General features: G+C 44.6%; 1 protein-coding gene across 3 annotated transcripts in view; it reads left to right on the top strand.

The window, feature by feature from the left end:
* Window positions 1–27849, top strand: part of bcl9 (BCL9 transcription coactivator) — a 34160-nt gene extending 6311 nt beyond the window's left edge. For 2 of the 3 annotated variants that reach the window (XM_080019062.1, XM_080019063.1), the window contains 8 exons: window positions 15325–15771; window positions 17413–17726; window positions 19217–19324; window positions 19430–19616; window positions 20390–20486; window positions 20613–22794; window positions 23559–23831; window positions 25411–27849. In XM_080019062.1, coding sequence (XP_079875188.1) covers window positions 15479–15771; window positions 17413–17726; window positions 19217–19324; window positions 19430–19616; window positions 20390–20486; window positions 20613–22794; window positions 23559–23831; window positions 25411–26444 — 4488 coding nt within the window. In that variant the 5' untranslated portion in view covers window positions 15325–15478 and the 3' untranslated portion in view covers window positions 26445–27849. The remainder of the gene's footprint in view (window positions 1–15324; window positions 15772–17412; window positions 17727–19216; window positions 19325–19429; window positions 19617–20389; window positions 20487–20612; window positions 22795–23558; window positions 23832–25410) is intronic. The other variant, XM_080019064.1, reaches the window with a different exon arrangement.
* The last annotated feature ends 124 nt before the right edge of the window (window positions 27850–27973 follow it).

Raw genomic sequence — 27973 nt, 5'->3', positions numbered from 1 at the left:
TGGAAAATCACCCAATCTGGCAACGCTGTCTCTTTGACATACTTGACTGCCCTGACTCTAGGACCCCAAGTAGACCCCCATGGTGGTCCTCTGACTGCCTAACTACAAATAACATTGCCTAACTGAAAATAAACATTCACATTACAGCATTTACAGTAAATAAATGTACTAAAGTACTTCAGCTGAGTACAGTTTGGAGATAAAACATTCTATCGGTGTTTTTATTAAGCAACTAACATCTATAGATGATATTGACAAAGTTAAAGAAACATTTTAATTTAGCAGATTCAGTAGTTGTAGCAGCAGCTACAACAGTTAAGGGATGGGTTCACAATGTTTCAAGTCCTAAAATACAGTCAGGTGTCCATACGAACAGTGAAAGAGGGTTTCCTCACTGTAATCATTCCTCTTGAACCGACTATTCGTTTAAAATTACACTGCCCAAATACGTCATTGTGCAGTTATGTAATACATATTTCAATAATTTGAACACTTTCAAAATGTGTTTGTGTAAAAATAATTTGGATTGGGAGAAGTGTTGGTATTTTACGCAACTGAATGCCTCCATTCACATGATGGTCATTTTTTTAAACAATACCCACCTCGAGTGGAGGCCGTCTTTGTGTCCTAAATGTTCTTTATCGGCTAATAGGAGGACTGATCCATTACTTACCAGATCATTTAGATCTGGTTTAAAGTGTCAAATCCATAAGATAATCTGTGTCGGGTGGATAACGCGACAAGTCTCAGAATTCCATTCAAAAGTGTTTTTCCCCCCCAATCTCCAGGTTTTGTACCCAATGTCACTTTATCTTCTCACAAATATGCCTTCAGATCAGTTTCTGATTATTCTTTTTCTTTTACAATAACTGGTGTTAATTAGTGGTAACTAACAATGCTGTTTTATCAAATTCTCTGCGGCTGCCTTTCACTTTTGCGTGTTGTCGGGAAAGGCGGACCTGTCCACCAACAATGGAATCAGCATATAGATGATCACATACATAATACAAATACATTGAATGGCTTTTTCGTAAAGATGCCAGCTAAATAAAGTGTAATTTGTGAGATTCATTACCAAAATAATCTTTGGCTAGAGGAATGCTGGAGGAATTTGGACATAGGGCAGTTGGAAACAATATCCATTTAATGACTCAAAGCTTGCAAATTACAAAAAACGCAATGGCGAGTTTGAAAGCCAGGAGTGATAAAAAGGCATTCAAGCTGGATTTGTCGTAGCATGTAAGGTTGTCATGAAAAGCATTTCATTTTAACATCCGAAATATTGGGTGTAAATTACTTCACTTACTGTCACTTTCATCAAATGTGAACTGTTTCCAACTAAGGTTTCTCTGCATTTGTTGCTTTATTTTTAACATGGTAGAAACATTTCCAAACTCTATTATAAGCTACTTTGGAAGATGCCAGTTTACCTGTATGCATATTTTTGAACAATGCATTGATATGAGCCTGTTCAACTGTAGTGGTAGAGGTGGGAAACGAACCTGTTGCTTCTGTGCAACAGACAAATTATCATTTAATCCTCGTCATCTGCAGAGCCTTAATCTAATAGCTCACATTATGCGATTGCAGATGTAAAACTCTTGGATCCAACAATTTTATTAACGTCGCTCTTTTTCTGCTTTGGAGCCATGCCTGTCCCATTGTGGGAGGTTTTTGAACGCGTGAGTCAGACGGTGGGTTTTACGCACCTATATGATCCTAAGGGACGTGTCTGGCTGAGTTGGATGTACCTGTCACTCTGCTTTCATGTCACCCTTTCATGATTGACAGTCATGGCAGAGGTGGGCTGCACCTGCTGGTCTGAGTTGCATCCTTTTAAACAGAGCCTCTCTCCCTGCGGTTACGGTTAGGGTTAAGTAACCCTAACCCCCACTTCAATCCCTACAATCATCAATGATAAAATCCAGTAGCCAGATTCAGGCCCTTTCCGGTTAGCCTTTGGACTGTATTTGTCACTAAGCAATATTTAGTCACAAGCAAAGTAGAGATGTTGTTTTAACACAACCAGCAGACACTCCTCATGTACGGTCCTCATGTACGATAATGAAGATGGTCTTGAGATTATGAATGTTCTCTAGCCATGGTTTTATTTAAATGTATTTTCAAAGATTTGATTGGCTTTTCTACATCACTGCATTATTTCTATCTGCTGTCCCTTTCCATCCCTCTACATTGTGCACATACTGATATGACTTAGATTTGCATTCACCACACGAGCCTGACTACTTTCAGATCTGATTGTAAGAATATATTTAATTAGGTTTACCTGGTTTTAGGACTACGCGTTGCCTTGTGAAGTCAATCGCAAGATGGTTTGGGGAAGTCAGAATCTCTCACTTTGTTCCCTGATGTGTGCCTCTGTCTGTTGCTGTGACCTCCTGTTAAGTCTAGACCCCCAAGAGAACTGGTTGCTGGAGAACTATCAACTGATGTTTAACATATGATTTATTACTTGGTGAAACTCATTTAGTGAGGCAACATTTCTTTCAGCTCAAGTTGGAAAAAACTTGAATTCCATCTGAATAGGTTATATAGGTTATTCATAGGCTGAAAGTGTGTGTTTTGGGCACATTATATAAAATCATTAAATGTTCTTAATGATGCCGTGTTTCTTCTAAGTAGGTGTAATTATGGCTTCAGGTATTTCAGTGCCTCAATGCCCATCCGTCGATTATTTATAGCATGTATGATTTTGTGTTAATAAAAGGTCTTTGGTTGACCCTTGAATTAGGTTTGCACACTTGACCATTAAGTGTGCTGCACCAGTTTGCGCTTGTCATGTTGTGCCTGTATATTTAATTGGGCAGGTTTTTGCCGGTGTGTTAAAAATTCCATGGGAATGACACACTAGTGTAAACTGGGGTAATTCAGGGACAGACTCCGGCTCATGTACTTTCCAGGGTGCTAATTGTGGTCCAGGATAGAGGAGGATGTGCGTGTGTATGTGTGTACGTGCTTGTGCATGTGGGGACACACATGTTAGTGTTTTTAGTAAACACTATTGTGAGTTTGAAAGAGTCCTCTGATTGTACCACGTAATCCGATGCTTCATGCCTGTCAAGTGGCCTTCACCATTGTCTTGATGGTAGACTTTCCGCTTTTTATCTCATCTTCCTTTGAGAGACAGATATTACTTTGAAATTAAGAAAAAAAAAAAAAACAATAATAATAGATAGTAGATAAAAGTAAGATATAAGGTATTAAACAGGTGCTCTTAGATAGCAGGGTGAGATAGACAACAGCCAGTTTGTGTATTGGATCATTCTAAAAGTAATTATTAACTTTTTGTGCTAGAAAATAATTTAAGAGCCTTTTATTTAGTTGGCTTACTAATGCATTTCAGCCTACATGCCTTCATCAGGGTAGGGTCCTTTGAAGGCATGTACTTTGAAACAAGACTTTTATATTAATACACAAAAGAGACCATTGTCTATAGGTGCATATATTTGACTTCTTTGACTATTTACAGCCTATGGTCATTTGAAATCATGTTCGCTGAGTCTCATTGAGATTTAGCAAAATATTTTCCACCTTCATGATGGTTGGGTGCGCTTGTTTAAAAGGCAAAGCACATCGTTATTGTGCTGAAAGGCATTGCACAGCACGGCTTGTATTGACGTTGGCCTCAAATGTCTAGGTTTGCATTTTCTTTGTATAAGAATACTTCAAGATTTGTCAGATGCTCTGTCTGAAAACCGTAATAATGGTATATCATTAGTCGTGTGTGTGTGTGTGTGTGTGTGTGTGTGTGTGTGTGTGTGTGTGTGTGTGTGTGTGTGTAAGGAAGATCTTGACCAGAGAAGAGAGTGAGTCTCAATTCCATTTGATTTCAATGGCCAATAAGACCTCTGAAGGGGCCCGACCGTTGGGATTTCCCACAATGCTTTTAGCCACAGGGAGACGTCCTCACAGCATGCACAAGGGAGGAATGTGGAGTGTGGGAGTAACTGTAGGGACGGCGAGAGGGAGTCATGGACCAGAGAGCACAGTCAAGGGGGGTGGGGGAGTGAGGTGTAAGGGTATTTACAAAGAGGAGAGGAGTTTCGCCCTTCCAGCCTCAGAACTCTATCCCACATTGCACTGCCGTATAAACTTGCAGGATTTTGTTTCGCTGCATCTGCTCTACCTGCTCGTGGTGGTGGTGCGACCGTACGCAACCGGCGCGTGTGAACGGCCGTTAAACAAGGAGATAATGGCACGTTTCTTCTTTTTAATGAGCCTGTCTGTGACCATATAGACTAGACAAGTGAATCTGTGTTAACGAGACACACCCACTCAGACAGAGCTGCATAGACAGAAGGCAGACGGAGGGAAATGGAAGTGTAGGGTTAAGTGTGTGTGTGTGTGTGTGTGTGTGAGTGTGAGCTGTAGGGAGTGCTGAGAGCCAGTCTTGCTGCCAGCGCTGGCCTCCACTCATGGCACCGTGCCCAGGCGACGCCAGCAGATGTGTCACTAGTGACTCAGCTGTGCAAACCTAAGAGTGTGGGTGGGGGGGGTGCGCTATCGTGTCCCAGACAGGGACACCCACTCGCCCACCCACCCCCCTGTCCACTTGCTCACACGGTAAAAGTGTGAAGAGAGTGACCCCCCCCACACACACACACCTCCTCATGGGTACGTCTGCATCACACCCCTTTTCGTTACTCCTGCTCTTGTTGCCACTTCCATCACGGTGATGGACACAGAGAGGGCTCCGTCACCATGCCGTGATATGACAAAATGTGACACTACACACATGTTGCCTCCCCAGGGATGGACGAGCATCGTCTGCCGAACAGAAGACAGGGAAAGTCACCAGGGTAAGGGTTGGAAGGGGGGCGAACATCAGTGTGTGATAAGTGCAGAGAAAGAGAATGCAAAGAGAAGTGATGGTGCAGGGTGCAGGTCCTAAAAGTCTTAAAATCTCTCCAGTTCAGTTTTTTCAAATACATTTCAATTTATGAGATCTCAATGTGAACGTAAACGTTTTTTTTGCCTTGGTTGGTCCATATATTATGTTTTTAAAATGAGTCTTAGTTGTTCAGCATCACTCAACATTTCTGATATTAAACCGTATGCCTCCTGTCGAACCTGATAGTTGCTTTCATACCTACCTGCTGAACCCAACTCCTGAACCCCAACAAGTCCCAGTACTTAGCTGTTCAAACTTCTGTTTAAAAGTGAGATTTATTTGAAGTGTCTCTTCACTTCATCACTTCTACCTGATACTTACCTCTGCTTCTACTAAATATATAGTACTGGACATGATTTATCCAATAATAAGCCCTACATTTTGTGAGAATATTTCATAAAATGGTCTAATAAATTGAACTCTCTGATACATGCAGACACCTTGTGATAATGTATTGCGATGTGGCCGAAAACAGAAACGAGTGATGAAACAAAGACCTGTTTGACTTTAGGTAGAGCCAGAGTTAAAGACAGACCACAGTAGCAGCGCTACACCGGGAGCATTGAGGATTTTGAGAATGTGGAACAGTTTAAGTGTCCTTTAAATATTTGACGTGGCTCGCTTTCAGGGGGTACAAGAATGCAGTTATATCGGTGCTGGCGTGGCTCGTGTGTGTTGGCGCGTTTTTCCCGTCCATGCTGGATCTATATGTTAAATGCTTCCTTTGTGGCGGCTCCACTATCTTTAGCGAAACTCCAAGTTCCTAGCGTATCGTGCACGTGGAGTCACGTGAGCAACCCGCAGCGCATAATGGGTCGATGTTGCCTGGCAGTCACCTCAGCAGGTGAGCACAGCGGGGGTTTAGTGTATTACACGGCCGGTAGCGGTACGTTTCTGCTTCCGTCAGCCGAGGCAGCGCTGTGTATGTGGTAAAAACTAGTTGAAGCTAGATAACTTGTCGTGCTCCTTGCCATTTTTATTCTTTACATTGCACGAAACTGCTAATGAAGGCGCCGATTGTTGTAATTAAGTATCCCTACAGCTCGATTCACCAATAGTAGGGCTGGGTGTTGGTACTCAATCCCTTTAAGGTATCGGCTGAAATAACCCAACACTAAGTAGTAGTTGAAACTTCTCCAGTCAAACGATACTTGCATTTGATCCTTTTTGTACCGAGATCTAGAAAAAAATGACTACTTTTATGGTTTTGCTCGCAGGCAATCCCTCCGCAAGCGTTCTTCAGTTTAATGCGACGTGTGATTGCTCACTACTAGGGACACAAATTTAAAGGAATTTCCATAATCGATAGTTGTTAATCTTAAACAATTGTCGATTAATTGATAACGTAAAAGCTGACGACGTCACCAGGCGGTGGCACCATGGCCCGTGAGGACCTACGCAACGTCCATCTTAACGCAGCATTAGTTGTTGAGGAACAATAAACATAGTTTCCTCCTCGGCATCAAGAAGCTCCCATTTCCAATGTGCAGCCATGTTTGTTGTTTGTCGTTCTTCTGGAAGCGTCCGTCTACTTTTACTACTTCCTGCTCCACTGGCCATTTATTTTCTTGACAGCTCCCTGTCGTTCCAGTGAGTACTACTACTTCTGGCTGGGTATTAAGCACTGCCATTGACTCAATTACAACAAGACCACAGATTGTTTGGGTCTTATTGATAAGACAAAATGTTAATCGATTGAATTATTAGCAATTTAGCAATAGATTAATTGGTGATATCCCTACTCTGTTTTTCAATTTAATGCGACGTGTGATTGGCTCACTACCGCAGCATTTTTGCATGTCTATATATACAATAATTTGAACACTTTCATAATGTTTTTGTGTACAAAAAAAAAAAAACATTTTTATGGGGAGGAGTGGTGGCATTTTATGCAACTGAATACTTCCATTCACATGATGGGTATAGTAGAAAAAAAAGGTATCAAATTAAGTACTCTATTGGTATTGGTATCGCTTTAAGGGTATTGGTACTGGTATGGTAATTTTTTATACCCAGCTCTAACCAATAGTAACGTTTATATATGCCAACAAAGGTGACCCCGGTGGCTTTGTGCAGGTTTATGTTATTGTAAGATTAGTTTTATTCATTTTTGCTCCGTACTTTGAGAAAACTGGAACGCATTTAATATAGGTGTGTTTTAAATTGGATATTACAAAAAAGATTATAAAAGCCTTGCCAGGTAACATTGCATTTTCAATGTTGCCTTTTTAAAATAAATCAGGAGACTCATGAATAACGCCCTTCTCTGAAATCTTTACCGAAAGAAACAAAAAAACCCTTATCAGGCTCTAAATTCCTATTTAATTCAGTCTTTTTTTTTTATGAGTAGCACTTGTAAGATACCCTTTGCTGTAATTCAATTGGATTTGAATTGGTACATGCAACTTGTGTGCTTGTCTAAGGGCATAGAAAGGCCTTTATATTTGAGAGAACATGTTCTGCAGACTGCACGGTGCCTGCTGCCGGCACTGAGGCTGAGCATTGTCTTCGAGAAAACGCTGAGGAGAGGTGGAAAATAGCATTTCTGATATTGCCCTAAACAAATACTCGGTTAAAGAATTTTCTTGAGATGGGGGCCAAGCAGACAGAAAGGGAAAGTGAGGGAGCAAGCCAGGGGGAGAAAGGAAGAACGAGAGAGCAATACTCTGTTGTGGCTGAGCTGCAAAATGGGATTTGCATAAATAAGGCCGAAACATCAGCAGGCCCTTTACAGCCAACAGCAGGGCTGCGAGGAAGGGGGGGAAGAAGACGTGTGTGTGTGTGTGTGTGTGTGTGTGTGTCTTTGCATGATTTTATTTCAGCTGCGCCCTGCGTTATGTTGCATTTTAGGGATGGAGATTTAAGACCAATAGAGTTTTGTCGGCACTAGGGAGGTTCCTAACGACTAATTTCCCTGACGTTTAAACGGAGGCTTAAACTTACACTGGTCCACTAGTCTAAAAGGCAAAAAAACAAATGTGTGTATATTTTAAAACATATAACCTATATTACAAGAACCATTTGAGACCGTTAATCACATTCTTCAATAACCAAAGTGTATTTTAAATGCCGCTGCCCGGGCAAAGCTCACCATCTTTCGGGTATGTCGCACACGCTCAAGCTCCACCCCCCCCCCTCTGGACTAGGCGGGCCAGTGGCGCACCCGAGCCCCGGGGGTCTGTAAAACTAGGAACCAGGAAATGCGCCCGACGAGAATTCCTTAATGAGGGGACGCCGACCCCAGGAAAACGACCTTCCCTACGCCACATTTCAGTGCAAATTATGTCAATATGCCATTTAAATGTGTACATTAATAAAATAATAATAGGGCCTCATAAGTTTAACCGAATAGTATTTCTGGTGCCGGCTACCGAGGGTGGTAACATTTAATCGCCTCGTCGACTAATTGCACACATCCCTAGTCGGTCATGGCTCCCTCGTCCTGGTGCTGCCCCTCATGTGGGATTTTGGCTATTGTAATATTCTGATATAGTTAAATGTTGTATTTAAGACTGCATTACTGTAAAATAATGCAAAATTGAGTTACGCTTCATGTTCTAGCTGTTCTAACCAACACATCGACCTGTTTGGTCTTAGTATCCACATTACCAATGATATTCTTCTGTGTAAATGTCTTATAAAAGCACTAATAGTCACCTACAAATTATCGTCAAATAATCTATTGGAGGAATTCGTCAGAAAATACTGAGATATTTTATTTAGATCACCCAGCCTTAGCTACACCTTTCTCAAAAAATCCAACACAACCCTAAGATGGTTCACAGGACTAAGGCCTACGCTCCTTCTACGAGTGCCTTAGGAAGGTATTTGGGTGACGTAGCTGGGAAGGATCTATTCTCCCCATTGGGCTCAGACTGAATACCATGACTGTTACATAAGCATGAGATGAAATCCTCCCTTCTAGTGCCCACCCGCATTGGAAAACCCAAACCTAATTGAATTGAACTTTATATTCTGCCCTGCTTTTATGTCGAAACCCGTATTTATGTCACAGGCAAAAAGCTCATTTTAAAGGCCTCATTATGCTGTTTTCCTATTAACTTGCGCGTGCTGAAGCTCCTTGTGTGTTATGATAGACAGCTCAGCTTCTTTAATGGAGGTAGCGCAAGGAATCAATGTGAGGACGGGTGTGTGTTAGTGTGGGCATGGTGTGTTGCTCCCCAATTAGCGTCTCGTTAGCATGTGATCCAGGGGAGCAGGTGCTGCCTTGTGTGTGTGCGTGCATACACGTGTATTTGTGTATGATTGGGATATAAGTTTGGGTGCACCGCCTGTTGGAAATGCGGGCTAGTTTCTTGAACAGCAAGTAGGTTTGAATTAGAGGTATTCGGCAGGGTCTCACGATTCCACTCAATATCGATTAAATCCGATATTTAGGAGACGGCTCACGATGCCATGATTGCAGCCAACTTCTCAGTATACCATGTGATGTGCATAACAAATATATTTCACGGAACAAAACTCTTCTTCTTACAAAAATTTCAATATATTATTATTTGTGACGATGGTATTATTTAAATTAAGTGAAAAGCGGTTGCATAACTTCCAAACACAATATCGATATTAATATTTTTAAATCAATTCAGGATTGATAGAATAGAATGAGATCTGAATATATATATATATATATATATATATTATTATTATTATTTTTTTTTAATCCAGTCCTAGTTTAAAGGGATTGGTTATGAAACACAATTGCACGGTGTCAATTCACTGAGGTGTCATTAAAGTATTTTCTTTTTCTTTTTTCCTAGTACCTTTTGGTATAAAGGAGTAAGAGGCGGCACAGCTAATGTCAGATTGATTTGTTGATTCAGTGCTTTTTAATGTGGCAAACATGTGGCGGTTCCTTACTGTGATGTGCGCATGGCCATCAGTGATGCTATGCACCTGGGTTTCTAGTCTTTCACCCTTTGCTCCCCTTCATCCACTTCCGTGCAGACCTCAATTTAGCCAAACTTTGGGCCTCTCCAGCAGCCATCCACAGAAAGGGGCTTACCAGTAAGTCTGCTACGTTGATTGTTTTGAATCATTTGAAATTTTGAAAAATTCCTCGTTGAGGCGTCGCCACTGCAGAGTATTTCAGCCACGACTGGTCGTCTGGTTTTGCCCCTTGGAAATTGAAAATGAATGGAGAGATTCCAGACTAGTACGCATTTGGGAATTTGTCTGGCGATGCCAGGCTAGAGAAATTGTCCAAGCTTTTCAGAACGCATGCCTCACTGTATGTCCTCCGTGTCTTTATTAGGGCTGAATGATTAATCAAATTCAAACCGACATCGCAATTTATTAGAACGCATTTTTGAAATCCCAAAGGCTGCGATTTAAAAAGTTTAAAAAATAAAAAATTAATGCTATGCTCCAGAGCAGTGTGTTTAGTTTAAGTTTTCTTATTGAACAAAACAAGTCCGCATGGAACGGAACTGTGCGTAATGGGGACACTTTCTCCACCTATAGCGGTTGGTTTAACTGAACCGCCGCGCTGCCCCCCCGTGAGACCCGGTGCTCCGTCCCGGGCTGCTGTGCGGGGCATGTGCGGCTGGCAGAGCCCGGAACACCTGTAGAGTCCGGACGCAGCCTCTTCCAGAACAATGCGTCTGTTTGTTTTTTTTAACTCTTTTGAATTTAATGAGCATAAAGCTGTCGCTGAGCACACGGTGCACACCGTGTATGTGGACATAGGCAAATTATGTGGACATATGTGGACACGCAACATTTTTATTAAAAAATAAATAAAAATAAAGGCGGGTGAAACACTGCATATTTTTTTAATGTTAATAATACGTAGGCCTGGCCTACAGGAAAGAGTGGTTTATATGTTGACTCTATCCAATGTTGTGTTGGTCATACTATAGAAAGATGTATTGCTTGTGTTTAGTGAATACTACAGAAGATAAGGAACTTAAAAACAATTGTACACTAAACCACAATCGCAATTCGATTATTTTCCCAAATCGTACAGACCTAGGCTTGATTCTACGCTTCCGTCCAAATTCTCAGTTCACTTGCGTTTGCGTTAAATCTTATAGGCATGTGTCACGAGAAACTCATTTTGAATCATTTTATTAAAAAACTGCATTTGAATCACATAATTAGAATTTGTGTTGTTTTACTTGAATAATTACATTGAAAATCTGAATACAATCATTTGAAATTGAAATTTTTTGTTCGGGACTGAGGTCCAATAAACTTGAAATTGAATTCAATATTGTGAAATTGAATTAATTTGTTCTGAAACTGTATTTGATGCTCATGAAAAGTCATTCCGTTCTCATAATTCAAGTTCAGTTTAGTGTGTCACACACTTAAGTGTGTCACGGGTCGTTGAAGAAGAGCAACCAAGTGCAATATTCACACACTTTTAGAACGGCTTCGAAGTGAATTTCCCATTCATTCACTCCATTGACGTTTCAGAAAATCCTTCTATAAAGAGTTTAAAGCCTGGAACCAAGTCAACAAACTACGAAATGAGTCGTGACCATAAAACATTCGGAGCAAACAAAAACTTGGAAGATGGGGGAAAAACGCAAAGGCACAAGACTGTACATAATTATTTTAAGAGCGAAGGTACTACTCATCCCATAAACCATTGCGAATGATACCTTTCCAACGACTTCCAACATAACGATAGTTTAGCGCGCTTCTTTTTTTCAATTGAATGTCTGTCATTATTACCGTGTTTTTATTGTTAATAATAGTGTTGAAATCATGTTTGCTCTTTGGTAAACGCAACGTAAACGATGGTAGAGTTCAGTGGTAGCAGTATGTCCTTCCAGTTTTTTATTTTCCCGTATTTTCAACCTTTCTAAAAATATATAATAATAATAAAAACGTTTGGCGGCGCTGCGATCTCCGCTACGCTGTCCGTCCCCGCTCCCAGTTTCTCCAAACAAAACCAATAATAAGTGTGTTTTCATAGTAGATGTATTTATTGTACAGCAATTGAATAAAACAAACAAAAAAACACTGCGCAACCCGGGACAGTTTCTGAGGTACAAAAGGAGTTCTGTGAACCTGCACTCGATTGCCCTTCCTCAACGACAAATTTGAATTGTGAGAACCGAATGAATTTCTCAGTGAGGGTAAAATACATTTTCAGAGCAAGTGAATTCAATTTCATTATATTACATTTTAGTTTAAAGTTTATTGGAATTCAGTTCCGGACTAATACATTCAATTTCAAATGATGCTGTTCGGATTCTGTTTATCAATGCAATTATTCAATTAAACAATGCAAACTCAAATTGTGATTCAAATTCAGCTTTTGAATGCAATTATTCAAGTTGAGCAATTCTAATTCAAATATAAATTATTCAAATTCAGTTTCAAGTGACTCATATTTCTGTCCACAAAATCCAATTTGTGCCAGGCACGCAACTGCAATTCATATGGTGTCGCTTAGATGTTTCATTTTGCTGTCGACTACAGTCTCCTGTAGTTAAAAAGTGGCCCGGATGTTGATCAAAGCTGCCAGAATTGCAGCAAATAAACCCCCGACCCATTCCCATCCTAGTCATCAAGACTAGTTCTCAGTGTTTGGTCAAATCCTCAACAGGTAGCAGCAATCACACGGCACAAAGGAGCGTTCCACTGAACACTGGTGTTGCTGTGATTTTCTCGTACAAATCTCCACTCCAGCTTCCTCTCTGTAGGCTGAACCTTGGTGTGTGTACCGCGCTGTAATGGCCCATCATGGCCTCGGTAGATGGTAAATGATTTCTCCTGTAGGCCAGTAAGAGTTGTGCTTCGCTCTCTCGCTCTCTCTCTGTCTCTCTCTCGCCGCTGCCGCTGCTGCTGCTGCTGGAGAGACCCGCACCCCCCTCCTCCCTTGGGGATCTCTGGAGCCAGTTACAATGTTGGAGTGTTTTGGAGGCGCTCCTAAATATTTTCAGGATGACAATATAATCTGACTGACTGTGCTGCTCTCTTGAAACAGGATTCTCATGCAATTACCCGACGGGTGCGCACGCCGACTTAAAGGCACACGACGGAATTTTTTACATTTATCATTTCACACTTGCCTGTAATGCTGTCAGTTGTTATACGAAATAGAGTACAGTATATACGATGGGGTGACCCATTTTAGGATTTTTTTAATCCGTCCGAGAGAATGACGCCATCTGCGATCAATTAACCAGTGGACTCGTTCTCTGATATTACTTTAGAAATAAGACTCAGCCACGGCTCTAGTATCCGGTTCAAAGCTCTCCAAAGCGATGCTGCGTTCAAGGGCACGGAAAACTGTAATGTATGTCGAAAGTGATGCGTTCATGGGAACCCGGAAAACTGTTGACTACCACCATGATATTCCAGACCTTTTTTCACCAAACATGTGTTTGCATCCCTGTACTTAACTGTACAGGGATGCTAAAACTAAACTTAAAACTAGGTGTGAAAAAACAAATGGGTTAAAACTTTCTCGAAAAAAACGGAAACTACTTGAAAGGATGTTTGTACTTACAAACATAAAAAATATACAGGAAATTACTTTAGTTTGTCGTTTTTCTAGTCTATTTGGTCAATTTGTCAACATATAGCCATTACAATACAATAATGAGTTTTTATCATTATAGACATACAGCATTAATAATGAGCATTGCTTAGACCTCATCTGGTGGAGAGTTACTTTTAAATGGAAAGATGCAAATTATAATTGACCATTCTTAGCTGTGAGGGGACAAACAGGACTCTTATTGTCCGTGTGGTGAGCATATACATGTGGGTGTAGGAGAGAGACAGAGACACAGGCTAAGTGTGATCAGGCCAAGTATGACCAGAGGAGTTAAGGCTCTGTTATATTCGTCGTGTGGCTCATGGTGCATGGCCTACCAGAGAGCACAAGCATACGTAGTTGTGTGTTGCCGTGGCGATATTCTCCTGAAGACAGGGGGCGATGTGCTGAAAGAACTGAGGGAGGGAAGGATCTGAACAACTAGAAAATAGCATTAAAATAGAGTGTGTGTGTGTGTGTGTGTGTGTGTGTGTGTGTGTGTGTGTGTGTGTGTGTGTGTGTGTGTGTGTGTGTGTGTGTGTGTGTGCGCGCACGCACGCAAATTGTCAGTTACTTTTACGAAAGAAGTCCCTAGGTATTAAAATAGTCCAAATCTTTGGACGGCGACGGCGCTATCTTCCATGAATTCAACGGCATCTGGTTGTTTTTGTAGTCACGCATGGATGGATGATGCAGATCTGTGGACCTCTTCCCACAACCGTGCTTCGGCCACGTCCATCTTGAATTACCTGAAGCGCACGGCATGGAGTTTCAAAAATTGGGAGGTGCACGGTCTTGCACAATATTGGTGTGTGGTGCTGTTGCGAGATGCATGTTAGCACTACTAATCAACACTACGGCTACGGTGACTATGAACCAGGCTTTGTGATTGTGATTTATTTTTTCGTGGCTTTGTTTAAACCAACATAGATCTCTAAGTTCCAAAAATAAAATAACATGAAATCTGAACTGAATACAATGCTACTATGTCACTTTAGTGTATGTTTGTATCTGGCTTAAAATTCAGCATTTTTACTGTTTCCCTCCTTCCTGTCTTCAAAATTGTGAAATAATGTCTCAAATTTGCTATTCTAGGCCGCTATGGCATTTTGTGTGATTTAGGTTTGCCTGGATTTTGTTGTTTTTGCAGCTTGATGAAGCTTGGCCCAGTTCAGTTCCATTAGAACTAGAGGATCTGTACCGGATAATTTACGAAGTTTGGCTTCAAGGACCTGGCTGATGTCAAGTTGAGTTTTAGGCCGTTTACTCGTCAGCACACATATTTTACTCATGACCATTTTCCTGATGATAGTTCACTTTTTTTTTTCTTAATATTGTCTCTATCAACCTATTTTAGAAAATTCAAACCATATGGTGAGAAACTTTCGTGAGAGAAACACATATTAGAGAATACATGTTTGAGTCATTATAGAAACAAACTAACGTGTGTGTTCATTCGCTTCGGAAAAAGTGGAAGCACGTTGATTTTATATGGAAAAATGCAAGCTATCATCAGAAAAAGGGTCTGGTAAAATGTGAAATATGTGTGCTGACTACTGAACAGGCTAAAAAAGTGGTCTAAATTTGACGCCAACCAGATCTCTTTTTAAAAAGTTGGTAGAAATTCTCATTATTTATAAAATGTCGATAAATTTATATATAAACGTATCTTTCGCCATCGTAGCAATATCGGATTGAATGGAATTGTGATCCTTTGTATGGCAATGGAATTGTGAGATCCTGCCCAATACCCAGCCCTATGAAACATGCCTTTGCACTGCCTAGGTCCCAGTCCAGTTCTGATTTGTGATGTTTCAGCAGGTGCTGCTTGGATGCTGTATCTTCTACTCTTTTGTTAATTGATCTTTGTTTTCTCTCTCTCTCTATTTTCTCTCAGCAGTGGGCTCGAGGGCTTTGAAAGCCCCCTGGGGAAGCTTGGCTATCACACCCCCCCAAAAGACTGCTGTCCTATTGGTCATATTTTTCACCTTCACGCACGTGTGCGTGCACACACGCACGCACACACACTCTCAGACGAGGACATAGGGAGAATGTTGGAGGTCCAGGAGGAGAGGCCAGCGGCGGCAGGAACAGCAGCGACACACTTCAACAAGAAGGAGCGAGGGAAGAAGGAGAGAGAGGAGGCCAAGGACGGCCGGGGGAACCTCGGCAGCATCGGGAACCCGGTCTCCGGCGCCGGTTCCAGGAACGTGCGTGCCAAAGCGCCACTCTCGCACACGGGAAGCCCCCACCAGCTCATCACTCCGCCCTGCTCTGTGGTCCTCGGAGCCCCATCAATGCACTCCAACAGGCTGAAGAACTCCCCGTCCGCCAACACACAGAGGTGAGTGAGACCACAAGGGTAACCAGGAGTAAAATGCTGCTGTTGGGTGTGTGTGTGTGTGTGTGTGTGTGTGTGTAAGGCCTTTGCACGTGCTTCCATCAGTAGTGAAATGTAATCTGGACACTGTGTGGTACAGTGGGCACCGCGCCACGACCGTAACTCGGGCCTCAGCTGAGCTCGAGCGAGGTTCAGGTGCAGCCCCAGATCTAAGATCAGCCGCTGAGCTTCAGACGTCTCGCTGTAGAGTTCCAGTTTGTGTTCCAGAACCGTCTCGGGGTCAGTGAGTACACTGCGTTTGGATGTTCTCCCTGCTGACTCATGGCTCTGGAAACTGCTTCTGGATTGCCAGCGTACTGGCCTCTTCTTTTTCTACGAGCTGTTGTCTGCCTGTGCGCATGTTCAGCTGCGGTTGTGTTCTTTGGACGTGTTGTAGTTTGTCTCATGTTACGTGTGTGTCTGTGTGTGTGTGTCTGTGTGTTTAAGTGTGAGAAAGAGGGTGTGGTGAGAAGTTCTCTGCCAGTTGGAATTGTCCCGTTTGCCCAGACTGTTCCCATTTCTAGTATGCAGCATTCCATTCTTGATGAATTAAGTCTCTTCGGTGTAATGGTTTTAGCTTAATTAGCGCAAAAATGATTCCCATTCCCCTTGCCCACTCCCAGTGTCTGTCGTATCGTATCTTTGCTTCTCTTTTACCTTCTTTAGGGGCTGGGTTAAAAAATAAAAAATAAAAAATAAAAAAAAATGGATCCTCTGAAACAATTCTATTCTATTGTTTGATTTTCTGAATCCATTTGTAAATTGTTATATTGAGGCATTGTAACACAATATGTCTAGTAAGAGAACTTGTATGGAGCCTTTGATTCAAAAATATGTGGAAAAATAAAAAAATTACTGCAAGTTCAGTGAGGCAATGTTTATCTTGTTTAGAGAAAGAAAGGATTTAAATATTCCAACTGAATTTGTTCCGCCAAATATATACGCATTTTTTTTCGTTCCGCCAAATATTTTTGTAACGCACGTCAGATGGTGTACTGAAAAGTTGGCACCAACTCTCTATATGTAAAAAATGTCAATATAACCTTTTGTATCTAAATCAAATTGAATTGGGAGATCCTGCCCAAACCCAGCCCTAATGTCTTTCATCCTCCTCCTGGGCGGAGTGATGGCGAACCAGTCTAGGGGAGCTGGAGCTGGAGCGGAGTCTGTATTTTGGACATGAAGGGCGAGGGCGGAGGGGGGGGGGGGCTCAGGCCTCAGGCTTGCCAATCGTCAGCCAGCTGTATGGCCGTGTGCCTCACCCCCCACGCTGTTCTGCAGAGTTTCTCCCAGTCCGGAGCTTGAATACTGGGTACACACTGACTCCTTGCCCCAGGCGCTGTCTGTGTGCCTGATATGCCCCATTGCCCCCCTGTTGAGTGTGTCAGAAGTGGAAATGAGGACAAAAACGGATGCGGTGGGCAGACGCAAACAAAATATTTTGATGTTTTTGCATTTTTGTTGATTCCAGGAGGTTTCCCCTCTATGCATATCTTGGAAGTGTTTCAGCCGTATCATGATGAAGAACCAACCACCATTGTTGGCTTTATTGAGAATATATCAACCTTGTTTTTCTGTTTTCCGTTCTCTTACCAATTCGATCAGCCCCAAACCCAAGACGGAGGTCATGGTACGCTCGCCTCCCGTCATGTCCCCATCCACCGCCGCCCAGATGGACTCTAAACTTCCCAATCAGGGGAAGCCAGGGAACGCGGGCGGCCAATCGCAGCCCTCGCCCTGCGACTCAAAGACACTGGGTGCCAAAGGAGCTCAGGGCGTGGCGGGGGGCATGGGGCTGAAGAACGGCCAGGGCCTGACCTCCGGCCCCGGCTCCAAGGTCAAAGTGAAGAGGGAGCGGAGCACCTCAGTGGAGTCGTACGACCAGACCGAAACGGGAACGCCCACCAGCGACGAGAAAGGTAAAACAAGCTGTGTTCAGATATCTAGTCAGCTCAGCAGACATGTCTGCTTGTTTGATCCAAATAAGCATGTGTTTAAATTGGACAATGAGGATTAGGGAACACTGGATCAGGAATTTGGTATTTGATACCAATAACAAGAGAGATTCAAATTTTTCACTAACCATCCCATGTTGTTCCACATAGTTTCCCAGTTATTAAAAAAGAAAAACATGATATGAACATCATGAAAAATATTGAATGATGCCATGCAGCCTTTAAGTATTTCAAGCAATTAAAAAAATATTATCCTTTAACTGAATAAGATAACACTTGGAATTTGGGTGTTGCAGCAGCAGAGGTTGACAGAACCGTGCAAGTCAAGAAAACAATTAAATATAATATATGTACAAATCAGTATAAACGGTCAAAAAATAATATAACTAATGTAATATAAGAAACACCTTTTAAATTTTTTTAATGACGGTATAATGGCTGGTTGACTACTTGAAGGATACATCCAGGCCCTGCAGACTGGTTTTTGAGCATATATGATCATCATTGTCATCTGTCTACACAAAATACTTCCACACACAACCTCAACCAAACAAGTTTCTGTTATTACTGTTGCAGCACTCACTGCACTACTGTTCGCCGTCTTCACACGGGACTAGGGCTGGTGGATATATCGTTATAATATCTATATTATGATATAAGACTATTATATTCTGGACTATTGGTTATCGTGATACAGTTTAATGTTGATTTTAGGGCTGCATAACAGTAAAGTAATGCAACTTTTGGACTCCTTAGACTGTTCTAGCTGTTCTCATCACTGCCTTTACCTGCTTTCTCATAATATCCCCATCATATGACTCTTTCTCAAATATTTATTTTTTCTTTCTCAAAGACAATATTGCATTATTTGATTTTCTCAATATCGGCCAGCCCTACGCCCTGAGACAGAGCTTTGAATACTCAAGAGAAGTTAGTACTGACAACTTTTGGCAACTCAACTCGGTACCAAGATACCAACATTCCTAGTTATGATTTGGATGTACGACATTGTAAAGACAATAGGGTCATTTGAGTGTGACTGTGGTGTTTCAAGCAGTTTCCTGCTAATTAAAAGAGTCATTAGCCACAGAAAATACACCACAGCAAAGAAAATACACTTCCATAATTATTTGAGTTAGTGTGTAGGGACATGTGTAGCGCTTACGTGAAGATGCACAACCGACAGCAACGTGGAACGTTACTTAACTCATTTGGTGTGAATGGATGTCATTAGCATCCCTTTTAGTAATTAAACTGTTGATCAGGTTTGTAAAAAGGTGAAAAATAATTCCAGATTTTTTTTGATTTTTTTATTAATTTTATTATAATTTTTATTATAATGTTTTACTCTTAATTTCTTGGTCATCTTACAAAAAATAAAAAGCTATTATTGCCAGTCCCTCTCCTCTGTTGCCGACTCTCACACAACGCTGATTGGTTTCGCGCGTCTCCAGACAACAGCAGAGTAAAGAGGATGTGCGTGGCGGAGAGGAGGCAGCCCTACAGCGGAGCCGACTGGTGCTCTGGAGGAGAGAGTGACGAGGACGACAAAGGATTCTTCAGTGAGTATCCCCCGAGGTCCAGTGGCTCTAGAACCGCTCTGCTCAGTCCGCACTTTGCCGATTATGAATATGCGGCTGGATCCCTTTTTTTCTTTCTCCTCGCAGACTGTAACTCCAGCGACGTGAAGCCCCAGGACTCCATCTCCCATTCTACCTCCAACACTGGGCTCAGCCGCTCGTCGACACCTTCCCACAATGCACTGGGAGGGCAGGGCTCCGTGACAGAACCTTCCAGTGGCCAGAAGGCGGGCTCGAAAGTAGTTTATGTCTTCACCACAGAGATGGCCAACAAGTAAGGGAACAAAACAATTTTCTATAAAACGATGACTTGACGCAATCTCACTTCTAAACTCAATAGATGTATGTTGGTAATTTCCAAAATCCCTACTTTCCAGCAAGGTAAACATTGATACTGGGCGCGCAATTATTGCTGTGGTTTTATGCGAATGTTTCACTGTGGGAAAAGCTCACATTTGTACTTTTATCACCAATAAGCTATTTATCCTGTCTAATTACACTACCGTCTCAGGGCTTCAACACCTTTTTGCTGCGTGCGCGCACACACACACACACTGCAACACTCCAACATGAATGGAATTACTCTGTGATGTCTCGGTGCCACTGTCATTGGTGGTTGTTGTTGTCTTTGATGTTTGTTTGCTGTTCAAGCTCAGTGTTTGGCAATGAGATGCTTCCCGTCCCATTTCTCCTCCTCTCCCCTAATTTTTCCACTTATTGCCCAAATCCATTATATATTTGTGTACACAAGCATCTGTGTTTCTCAGTGCAAGCATTCAGTCAGCAATTAAAGATCAAAGCTTCAGAAGGTGTGTGTGTGTGTGTGTGTGTGTGTGTGTGTGTGTGTGTGTGTGTGTGTGTGTGTGTGTGTGTGTGTGTGTGTGTGTGTGTGTGTGTGTGTGTGTGTGTGTGTGTGTGTGTGGGTCTATTGACCTTGGCATTTCCTTCATGGTTTCATCGAAACACTCATCTGCCTCACTGACAGTGCATGCGAGTGTACACTGTGTCTTATGACGGATATCTGACTGTCTGCCTTATCGTCCTCAGGGCAGCCGATGCAGTTCTTACCGGCCATACAGAAAACATAATCACCTTCCACATGAAGAACATCTCTAACAGCAAGGAAAAGGCTCATCTTCTTCTGGTAAACACACACACACACACACACACACACACACACACACACACACAAAGTCCGCTCTCACACACCATCACACACCAGATGGTCGCTTCTTAGCTGAGTCCTTTCTTTGTCTCTCTCCCTTTAAAGAACAACGCCTCGGGCGCCCTCCGAAATGACTCCAAGCCGCCCCAGCAGACCCCGTCTCACCCCCAAGATCAGAACCACCAGCCTGGGTCGAAGCCGTCCCTCCCTGGCATGACGGAACCAGCTCCACCTCAGACCTCCAACCAAGGGGCCCAATCAGGTGTCCTTCCCCAGGACGGGTCTTCCTCTGCTGGCATGGAGCCGAAAAATCACCCTGGCAGCAGCCCTAGTAACGCATCAGCCCAGGGTGACCAGGCACCTGTCTCCCAACCGGAAGGAGGCCTCAATCCACAACAGGCGGGTGACGGAGGGCCAGGCGGAGGCCCTGGTGGGGTGGGTCTGACGCCCCAGCAGCAACAGCAGCAGCAGCAGCTCGCCCAGGAGCTGCTGAATATGGAGGCCAACACCGAGGGTCTGTCCCAGGAGCAGCTGGAGCATCGCCAGCGCTCCCTCCAGACCCTGCGAGACATCCAGCGCATGCTCTTCCCTGACGACCGTGACGCGCCGCCACCCGGGCCCCCGCAGCCCCACGGAGGACCTCATGACGGAGGTCCCGACGGCGGACCAAGGAGGCCTGAGCAGGGTCCCCTTCAAGCCATGATGGCGCAGTCTCAAAGCCTCGGACCGCCGGGTGGACCTGGAGGCCCTCGACCCCAAGGACCACCTTTTGGTCCTCCTCACGGTCCCAGAGAAATGCCACCCTTCCCACAGGATGAAATGGGCCCGCACATGGGGGGTCCAGGGGGCTGTGGAGAAGGTGATCAGATGACCCCAGAACAAGTGGCCTGGTTAAAGCTACAACAGGAGTTTTATGAAGAGAAGAAGAGGAAACAGGAAATGCAACATCGTCCTCTTCCTCCTGACATGATGATGCACCCTCACGGTCCACGTGGAATGATGCGTGGCCCACCTCCGCCCTACCAGATGGGCCCAGGAGAAATGTGGGGTGGACCTGGGGGGCCACCAGAACACTACCAGGAGCGCATGGCCATGGGCCCTGGTCCCAGGGGCATGCCCCCCCACATGCAGAGGATGCCTGGCTTCTCTGGCATGATGAACCCTGAGATGGAGGGACCTCCCAGACCTGGCATGGGATGGCCCGATGACATGCCCCCCAGAATGGGAGACGCCAGGGGCTTTCCTGGGGGGCCTGGAGGGATGTTTGCTGGTCCTGGGGGTCGCGGTGAGCGCTTTCCAAACCCTCAGTCCGTCCAGGAGGCAATGTTCCACCAGGGGATGGGGGGAGACAAGGGTCTTCCACCTGGAATGATGATGGACATGCAGCGGATGATGGGACATCAAAGAGGTGGCATGGAGCCTGGCAACAGCATGGGCATGTTTCCCAGGATGCCTGGCGATGGCCCAATGAGCCCATCGTCAAGGCTCCAGGGAATGGGGGGAAGAGAAATGGGGCCAGAATTTGTCATGGGCCCAGGTCCTGGTCCAGGACCCCATATGCACCCCTCAAAACTGCGAGACCCCCCCATGAACATGAGTCCAGATGAGATGATGAGAATGAGAGCGGGGGGAGGACCTCAAATGGAGAACATGGGTCCCCAGAGCAGGCCCATGCAAGGGCCTCCCTTCCCCGATCAGGCCCAGCCAGGAGACTTTCCCATGGGACCGGGGCGGCCCTTCCCCGGAGGTCCCGGTGGAATGAGGGGTCCACATGGAGAGCAAGCCTTCGGCCCAGAACACCGGTCCACTCCCACAAGCGGTAATGGCCGTCTGAACCACATGCCCCCGACTGGCGGCCCCCCACAGAACCAGAGAGGTCGCAAACCCGCAGATCTGAATGTCCAGGCAGGAGGGGGTAACTCTCCCAGTGTCAACCCCCTTAAGTCCCCTCCTCTGAGGCAGGTCCAGTCTCCCATGATGGGCTCCCCCTCTGGAAACCTCAAGTCTCCTCAGACCCCGTCCCAGCTGGCTGGCATGCTGAGTGGTCCCCCCGGTCCCAACGCCCCTCCTGCACCTCCAACCTCAGCTCCGATGAAGTCTCCCCACTCCATGATGGGCTCAGCGGGAGCCTCTCCTGTCCACATGAGGTCTCCGTCTCTTCCCAACCCCTCACCAGGATGGGCCTCCTCACCAAAACCCCCCATGCAGAGTCCTGGAGTTCCCCCGCAGGGCGGCAAGCCCCCCCTCAGTATCACTTCGCCAAACATGATGGGCAACATGGAGCAAGGTAGCGCATGTTTTGACTCCTGCGTCTTTCTGTTTTTCCTCATCCTCTCATTTCATTTATTTATTATTTCCACTTTCCACTGTTTTTTTTAATCTGCTGACTTCCATTGTCCGGCCTCAAGTATCCACAAATAATAATGTAGCTACAGGTGAATGGCTTGTAAATGACCTATGGATATGGAGGCTATGGAGTTCTGCTGTTATGACTGAAAAATTGTTTCTCAAAACTAAAAACAGCGTGTTTTTAGAATAAAATCCAAATCATGTCAAAATGTATGTACAATTTAACACTCCTACATATAGCATACACTGGCTTGGACTGTTTCGTATCCGGCTTTGGAGCCTAATATTTTACCTACATCACTGATTTTACCTGCATCGGTGATGCAGGTCAGGTGATTTTACTCACAGCACATTGATGGACCAAGCAAATATATTGACACAGTAAATCCATACTGTGGGGAAAAGTCATAGCAGTGTAACTTGAAATAACATTTTACCGTTAAACTGTGATCCAAAAGCATACGGTTGAGTCTTCATGCCAAAACATACACAGTCTTTAGTCCTCTTGGTCTGCATGTCTATTTAATGGATCGCTCCTTTAAGTGGCCACAGCTTTGGTGTTAGAGGACAATGCACAATAGTCCAGTGGCGCCCCCTTCTGGCACCCAAAGTGAAATATCACTACATTTGTGTTGTCAGCTCTGGTTGTTTATCAGTACATGTTTCACAAATGGAAAGTGTGTTATTGCCCTGCTTCTCCAGGTGGCAACGGCCCTCCCTCGGCCCCTCCCTCGTCGGGGGCCCCGTCGGGCTCCATGTCTCTCCCGGGCAGCGTCCCGTCCGGCGGCCCCTACACCATACCCCCCGAGCCGACGCTATCCCAGAATCCTCTCTCCATCATGATGTCACGTATGTCCAAATTCGCCATGCCCAGCTCCACGCCGCTCTACCACGATGCCATAAAGACGGTGGCGAGTTCAGATGACGACTCGCCCCCAGCGCGCTCCCCCAACCTGCCATCCATGAACAATAACGGTAAGAGGGTGGGAGGGCATCTTTTTAGGATGGCAGAACAATGAATTGATAAATAAAATAGTGATAATGCACGGGTTTGCCTCCAAACCCCATAGATCACATATTTTGGTGTAACACCTGGAGGGCTATCTTTGATGTCAGCGGGTCTTGGTCCCAACCCCTTGTGTTATTTTTTGATAATGCCAGACCCAGGAGTGGATTGTCCTGCTTGGACCGCGACCTATTGCCAAAGACAAAAAATATTGGGAGTAGTTTGTCTTAACCCGTCATCGGAGGGGTTTGCTGAGACTTTCTACAGCCTTGTGGCCGTTCTAGACTTTCCACAAACGGAGTAAATACGACACGTATCAACACAAACACACAATACTGTTACGATTTTGTCAAATACCAAGGAGATGCCACCAGACATAAAATGAAAAACATAAATTTGACATTGGGGATGGGTGACATCGATACCAATGACATCAGTGCTGGCCTTTAACAGCATCATATGTGTTTCCACCCCCCTACACGCCTCACACACACACACACGCCACTTAAATGATGTACAATTTTTTTCTACTATCTTTCTTCAACTCGTATTAGAATTACTTTATGACTGTAAATACTGTTATCATAGCTTAGTCACTATTGTACAATGTCTTTATCCACCCTAAAAATGTTCCTTCTTTAAAAGAAATTGGACATTAGGCCAGTCAACATGCAATCCAGACATATCATAGTTTAGTAGCAAATAAAGTTAGTTGCGCCAGAAAGTTGTTTGGCTTTAAGAACCAAAATCTCAAACCTTTACTCTTATTCTCGGCTGCACTGGGGCCTCCTGCTCCAATGTGTGGGGAGTATGACCGATCGCATCATTAGGATACTTATGTGCTACCAATTGAGACAAAATACAAGTACAGTCCAGAGTGGTCAACATTGCCCTGATGCTGTAAAATGGGTGAGTCATTCATTTCCACGACTGAACTGGTGCTTGCAGGCTGCACTAGACCCTGGAATGTGCCACTAATTTCGGAAAGTTGTGAAACTCAGTGAAGGCCTAATTTCTGGAATCATCCAAATGTCAGGGCAAATGTCTGCATCATTGCTGTTTGTATTTCTCTTTAATAGTAAACTGTGTTTATACAGCTGTCAAGTACACTCTGTGGTAATTTTATCTGTTCAGAGGTGTTTGGAATTTTTATTTTTTTTATTGTCATACATCATACAAATGGAGGGTTAAATCCAGTCTGTCTAGATCTAAAGACAATTCTTTAAGCGCTTCCGGAAAGAAATTATGACTTTGCTCACAGACATGACGTTACTTCTCACGATTAGCCATTGCTACTACTATTAAGTATTGCAAAATGTTTTTATATAGAATGACAAGACATGCTTAATACTTCATGAATTGACACAAGTCAAGTGGTCAAATCAAATCAAGTGGTCGCCAATTCCTGTCACTAGCATCTCTGCATCTAGTTTAATTTCCACTTACCTTGGTGGGAATCCATAGTTATTCCGTACATATTTCCTATACCAAAGTGTGAAGCTTTATTTCTGTGGTACAGATTTTTTTCTTCTCTTGTACCCCCTGCAGGTATGGGAATGAACCACCACCCAGGCAATCCCCGTATGATGGGACCCGGCAACTCTGGTCCCATGCCCGCCCTCAGCCCTCTCGGCATGACGCCCATGGGTTCCCAGCCCCTCTCCCATGGAATGCCCTCTCCCAATGCTCCGAACATGGGTCCTGGCATGATGCCTCACGGCATGATGATACCCCCCAGTGCCCAAGATCCTGGTATGGCCAACCCCCAGATGATGCCCCAGGGACGCATGGGCTACCCTCACCGGGGGCAGGGCTATCCACTGACTCAGTCCCCCTCCCAACAAGGCCCCTTCTCCCCTCACAATGGTCCTGGTCCTCAGGGTTTCCCTGGCCATCCCATGGGCTTCCAAGGCGAGGGGGGTCCAATGGGGGGCCGGATGGGGAACATGCCTCACGGAGGAGTAGGGGACGGTGGTATGTGCAAGCCCAATACTCCTGGAGGGCCGGAGTTCAGCAACATGCAGGGGGGGTTCAGTGACGCCGACCTTCATGAGGTGATGCGCCCCGGAGCGTCCGGTATTCCGGAGTTCGACCTTTCTAGAATCATCCCCTCAGAGAAGCCCAGCCAGACTCTGTCCTACTTCCCCCGGGGAGGGGGAGACAATCCGGGGGGCAAACCGCCACACCCCTCCGGCTTCCCCATGCAGGGCATGATGGGCGACGGGCCTCCAAGGATGGGAATGCCCATGCAGGGGATGGGTGGGATGCCGGGGGGGCCCGGCGGGGGAATGGGCCCCCAAGACATGCCCATGGGAAACCCGGGCCACAACCCGATGCGGCCCCCGGGATTCATGGGCCAAGGCATGATGGGTCCCCAACACCGGATGATGTCCCCAGGGGGCCCGGGGGGGATGATGCAAGGGAGACAAATGGCCCATCCGGGCCCGGGTGGCTCGCCTAACATGATGATGTCACTGCAGGGCATGGGGGGCCCGCCACAGCAGACGATGATGATGGGCCAGATGAGGCCACGTGGCATGGACATGGACATGGGGTTCAGTCCGGGCCCCGGAATGTTCTAATCCAACACAAACCTTGTATCTAGAATGTTCTAAGACGTTACACAAGTGCGGAGTAAGGATCGTGGCGTGCGGAGGAGACGGACTCAAATAAAGGAAGTACAAGAGGAGAGCCGGGGTGCGCCGGGAAATTAAAGGCGTGGAGCCAACAGTGACCCAGTAATGTCCTGTGGGGAACTATTCCAGTGGAGACTCAGTCGGCCCCGGAGCGGAGTTCCTTTGCCACAAGAACATTTCAATTTTGACTCATGAACTTCAGAATGTATGGGATTGTTGTGCATCAATTTTGCAAAAAAAAAAACAAACAAAAAAACCTGTTCCTTGTGTTTTTTGATTATCTGACTATAAAAATGACTTCAACATCAAAGAGGAATCAACCTAACTCAAAGTCAGCGTGGAGATGCTACAGTATATGTCTACTTTTTCAAATAAAAAAAACAAACAACAAATTTGTCATGAAAGTGGTCAGGAACAAGAGAAAGGAATAAAGACAATTTGTGCTTTGTGAAGACTTTAGTGGATCACCATCTTGTCTCTCGCTCCATTGTTTTGACTGTTTCTGTACAGTATATACCTGTGTGTGGATGTGTGTGCGCAAGGCAGAGACTGTGTTTGTGTGGTACGTGTGTGTGTGTGTGTGCGTCTGTATGTATAGGCATTCTATCAGTGACCTCTCAGCTCCTCTTACCCAACTTTCATTGGTGGAGGAATGCCCCCTAAAAATACTGTACTGTTTACCATTGGTGGGCTATTCAAATTTTAGTCTATTTTAATTTTCCTTTGTAACTCCAGTGTATAACAAACCAAACTATGACCTCATTAAGATAATAGTATTATTAAAAAAGCACAAACATGGACCGTCTGCAGAAAGCGTCTTCTTTCTCCATTGTATCATTGAGAACATTAGAGCTCGAGTTTCTTGACAGCCTTGCAGCACTGTGATATAATCTCCTAATTCGACGTAGTGCTCCAAAGCTCTCAGGCATCACCGCCCCACCCCCCCTGCGTGAATAATACCGCTAATACCCAGATATGTGCTATGTGTGTTCTTCTGCTTCTTGTTCCTGTTGTGTTCCTGTTTTTGTTAGGATTCTCTTGTTGACTCTGGGTAGAAATCATTCCCACAGCAATAAACAAGTCAGCAGAACGGGGCAGGACCGGCTTAACGCCACCGCAGGTTTGCCAGGTGTTGTAGGACTAGACTAGTAAGATCTGGTTTCCCGTCAGCGGGGCAGGCGTGATGTGCAGAGCGAGACGCGCATAAATGTAAACACGTGACTGCTTTTCCATCCAGTTGACTTCCTTCTATTGTATAAGCTTGTCATGTGTTTCTCCATTGGCTTTGGTGCAGAATAGCCCACCAAGGCTGTGGTGATGGACTACAAATAAAAGATATTGTTTTGGTATATACATGTCTACGGTGTGTGCGTGTGTGTGTGTGCGTGTGCGTGTGCATGGGTGTGGGTGTGTGTTGGCTGCTCAAGGTGCTGTCCTTGTTCTACATGTCAAATAAAATGTGTGACGTTACCCTG

Source organism: Zeus faber (genome assembly GCF_960531495.2).
Source record: "Zeus faber genome assembly, chromosome: 18".
NCBI classification, from domain to species: domain Eukaryota; kingdom Metazoa; phylum Chordata; class Actinopteri; order Zeiformes; family Zeidae; genus Zeus; species Zeus faber.
This window is presented reverse-complemented; position numbering and strand designations above follow the sequence as displayed.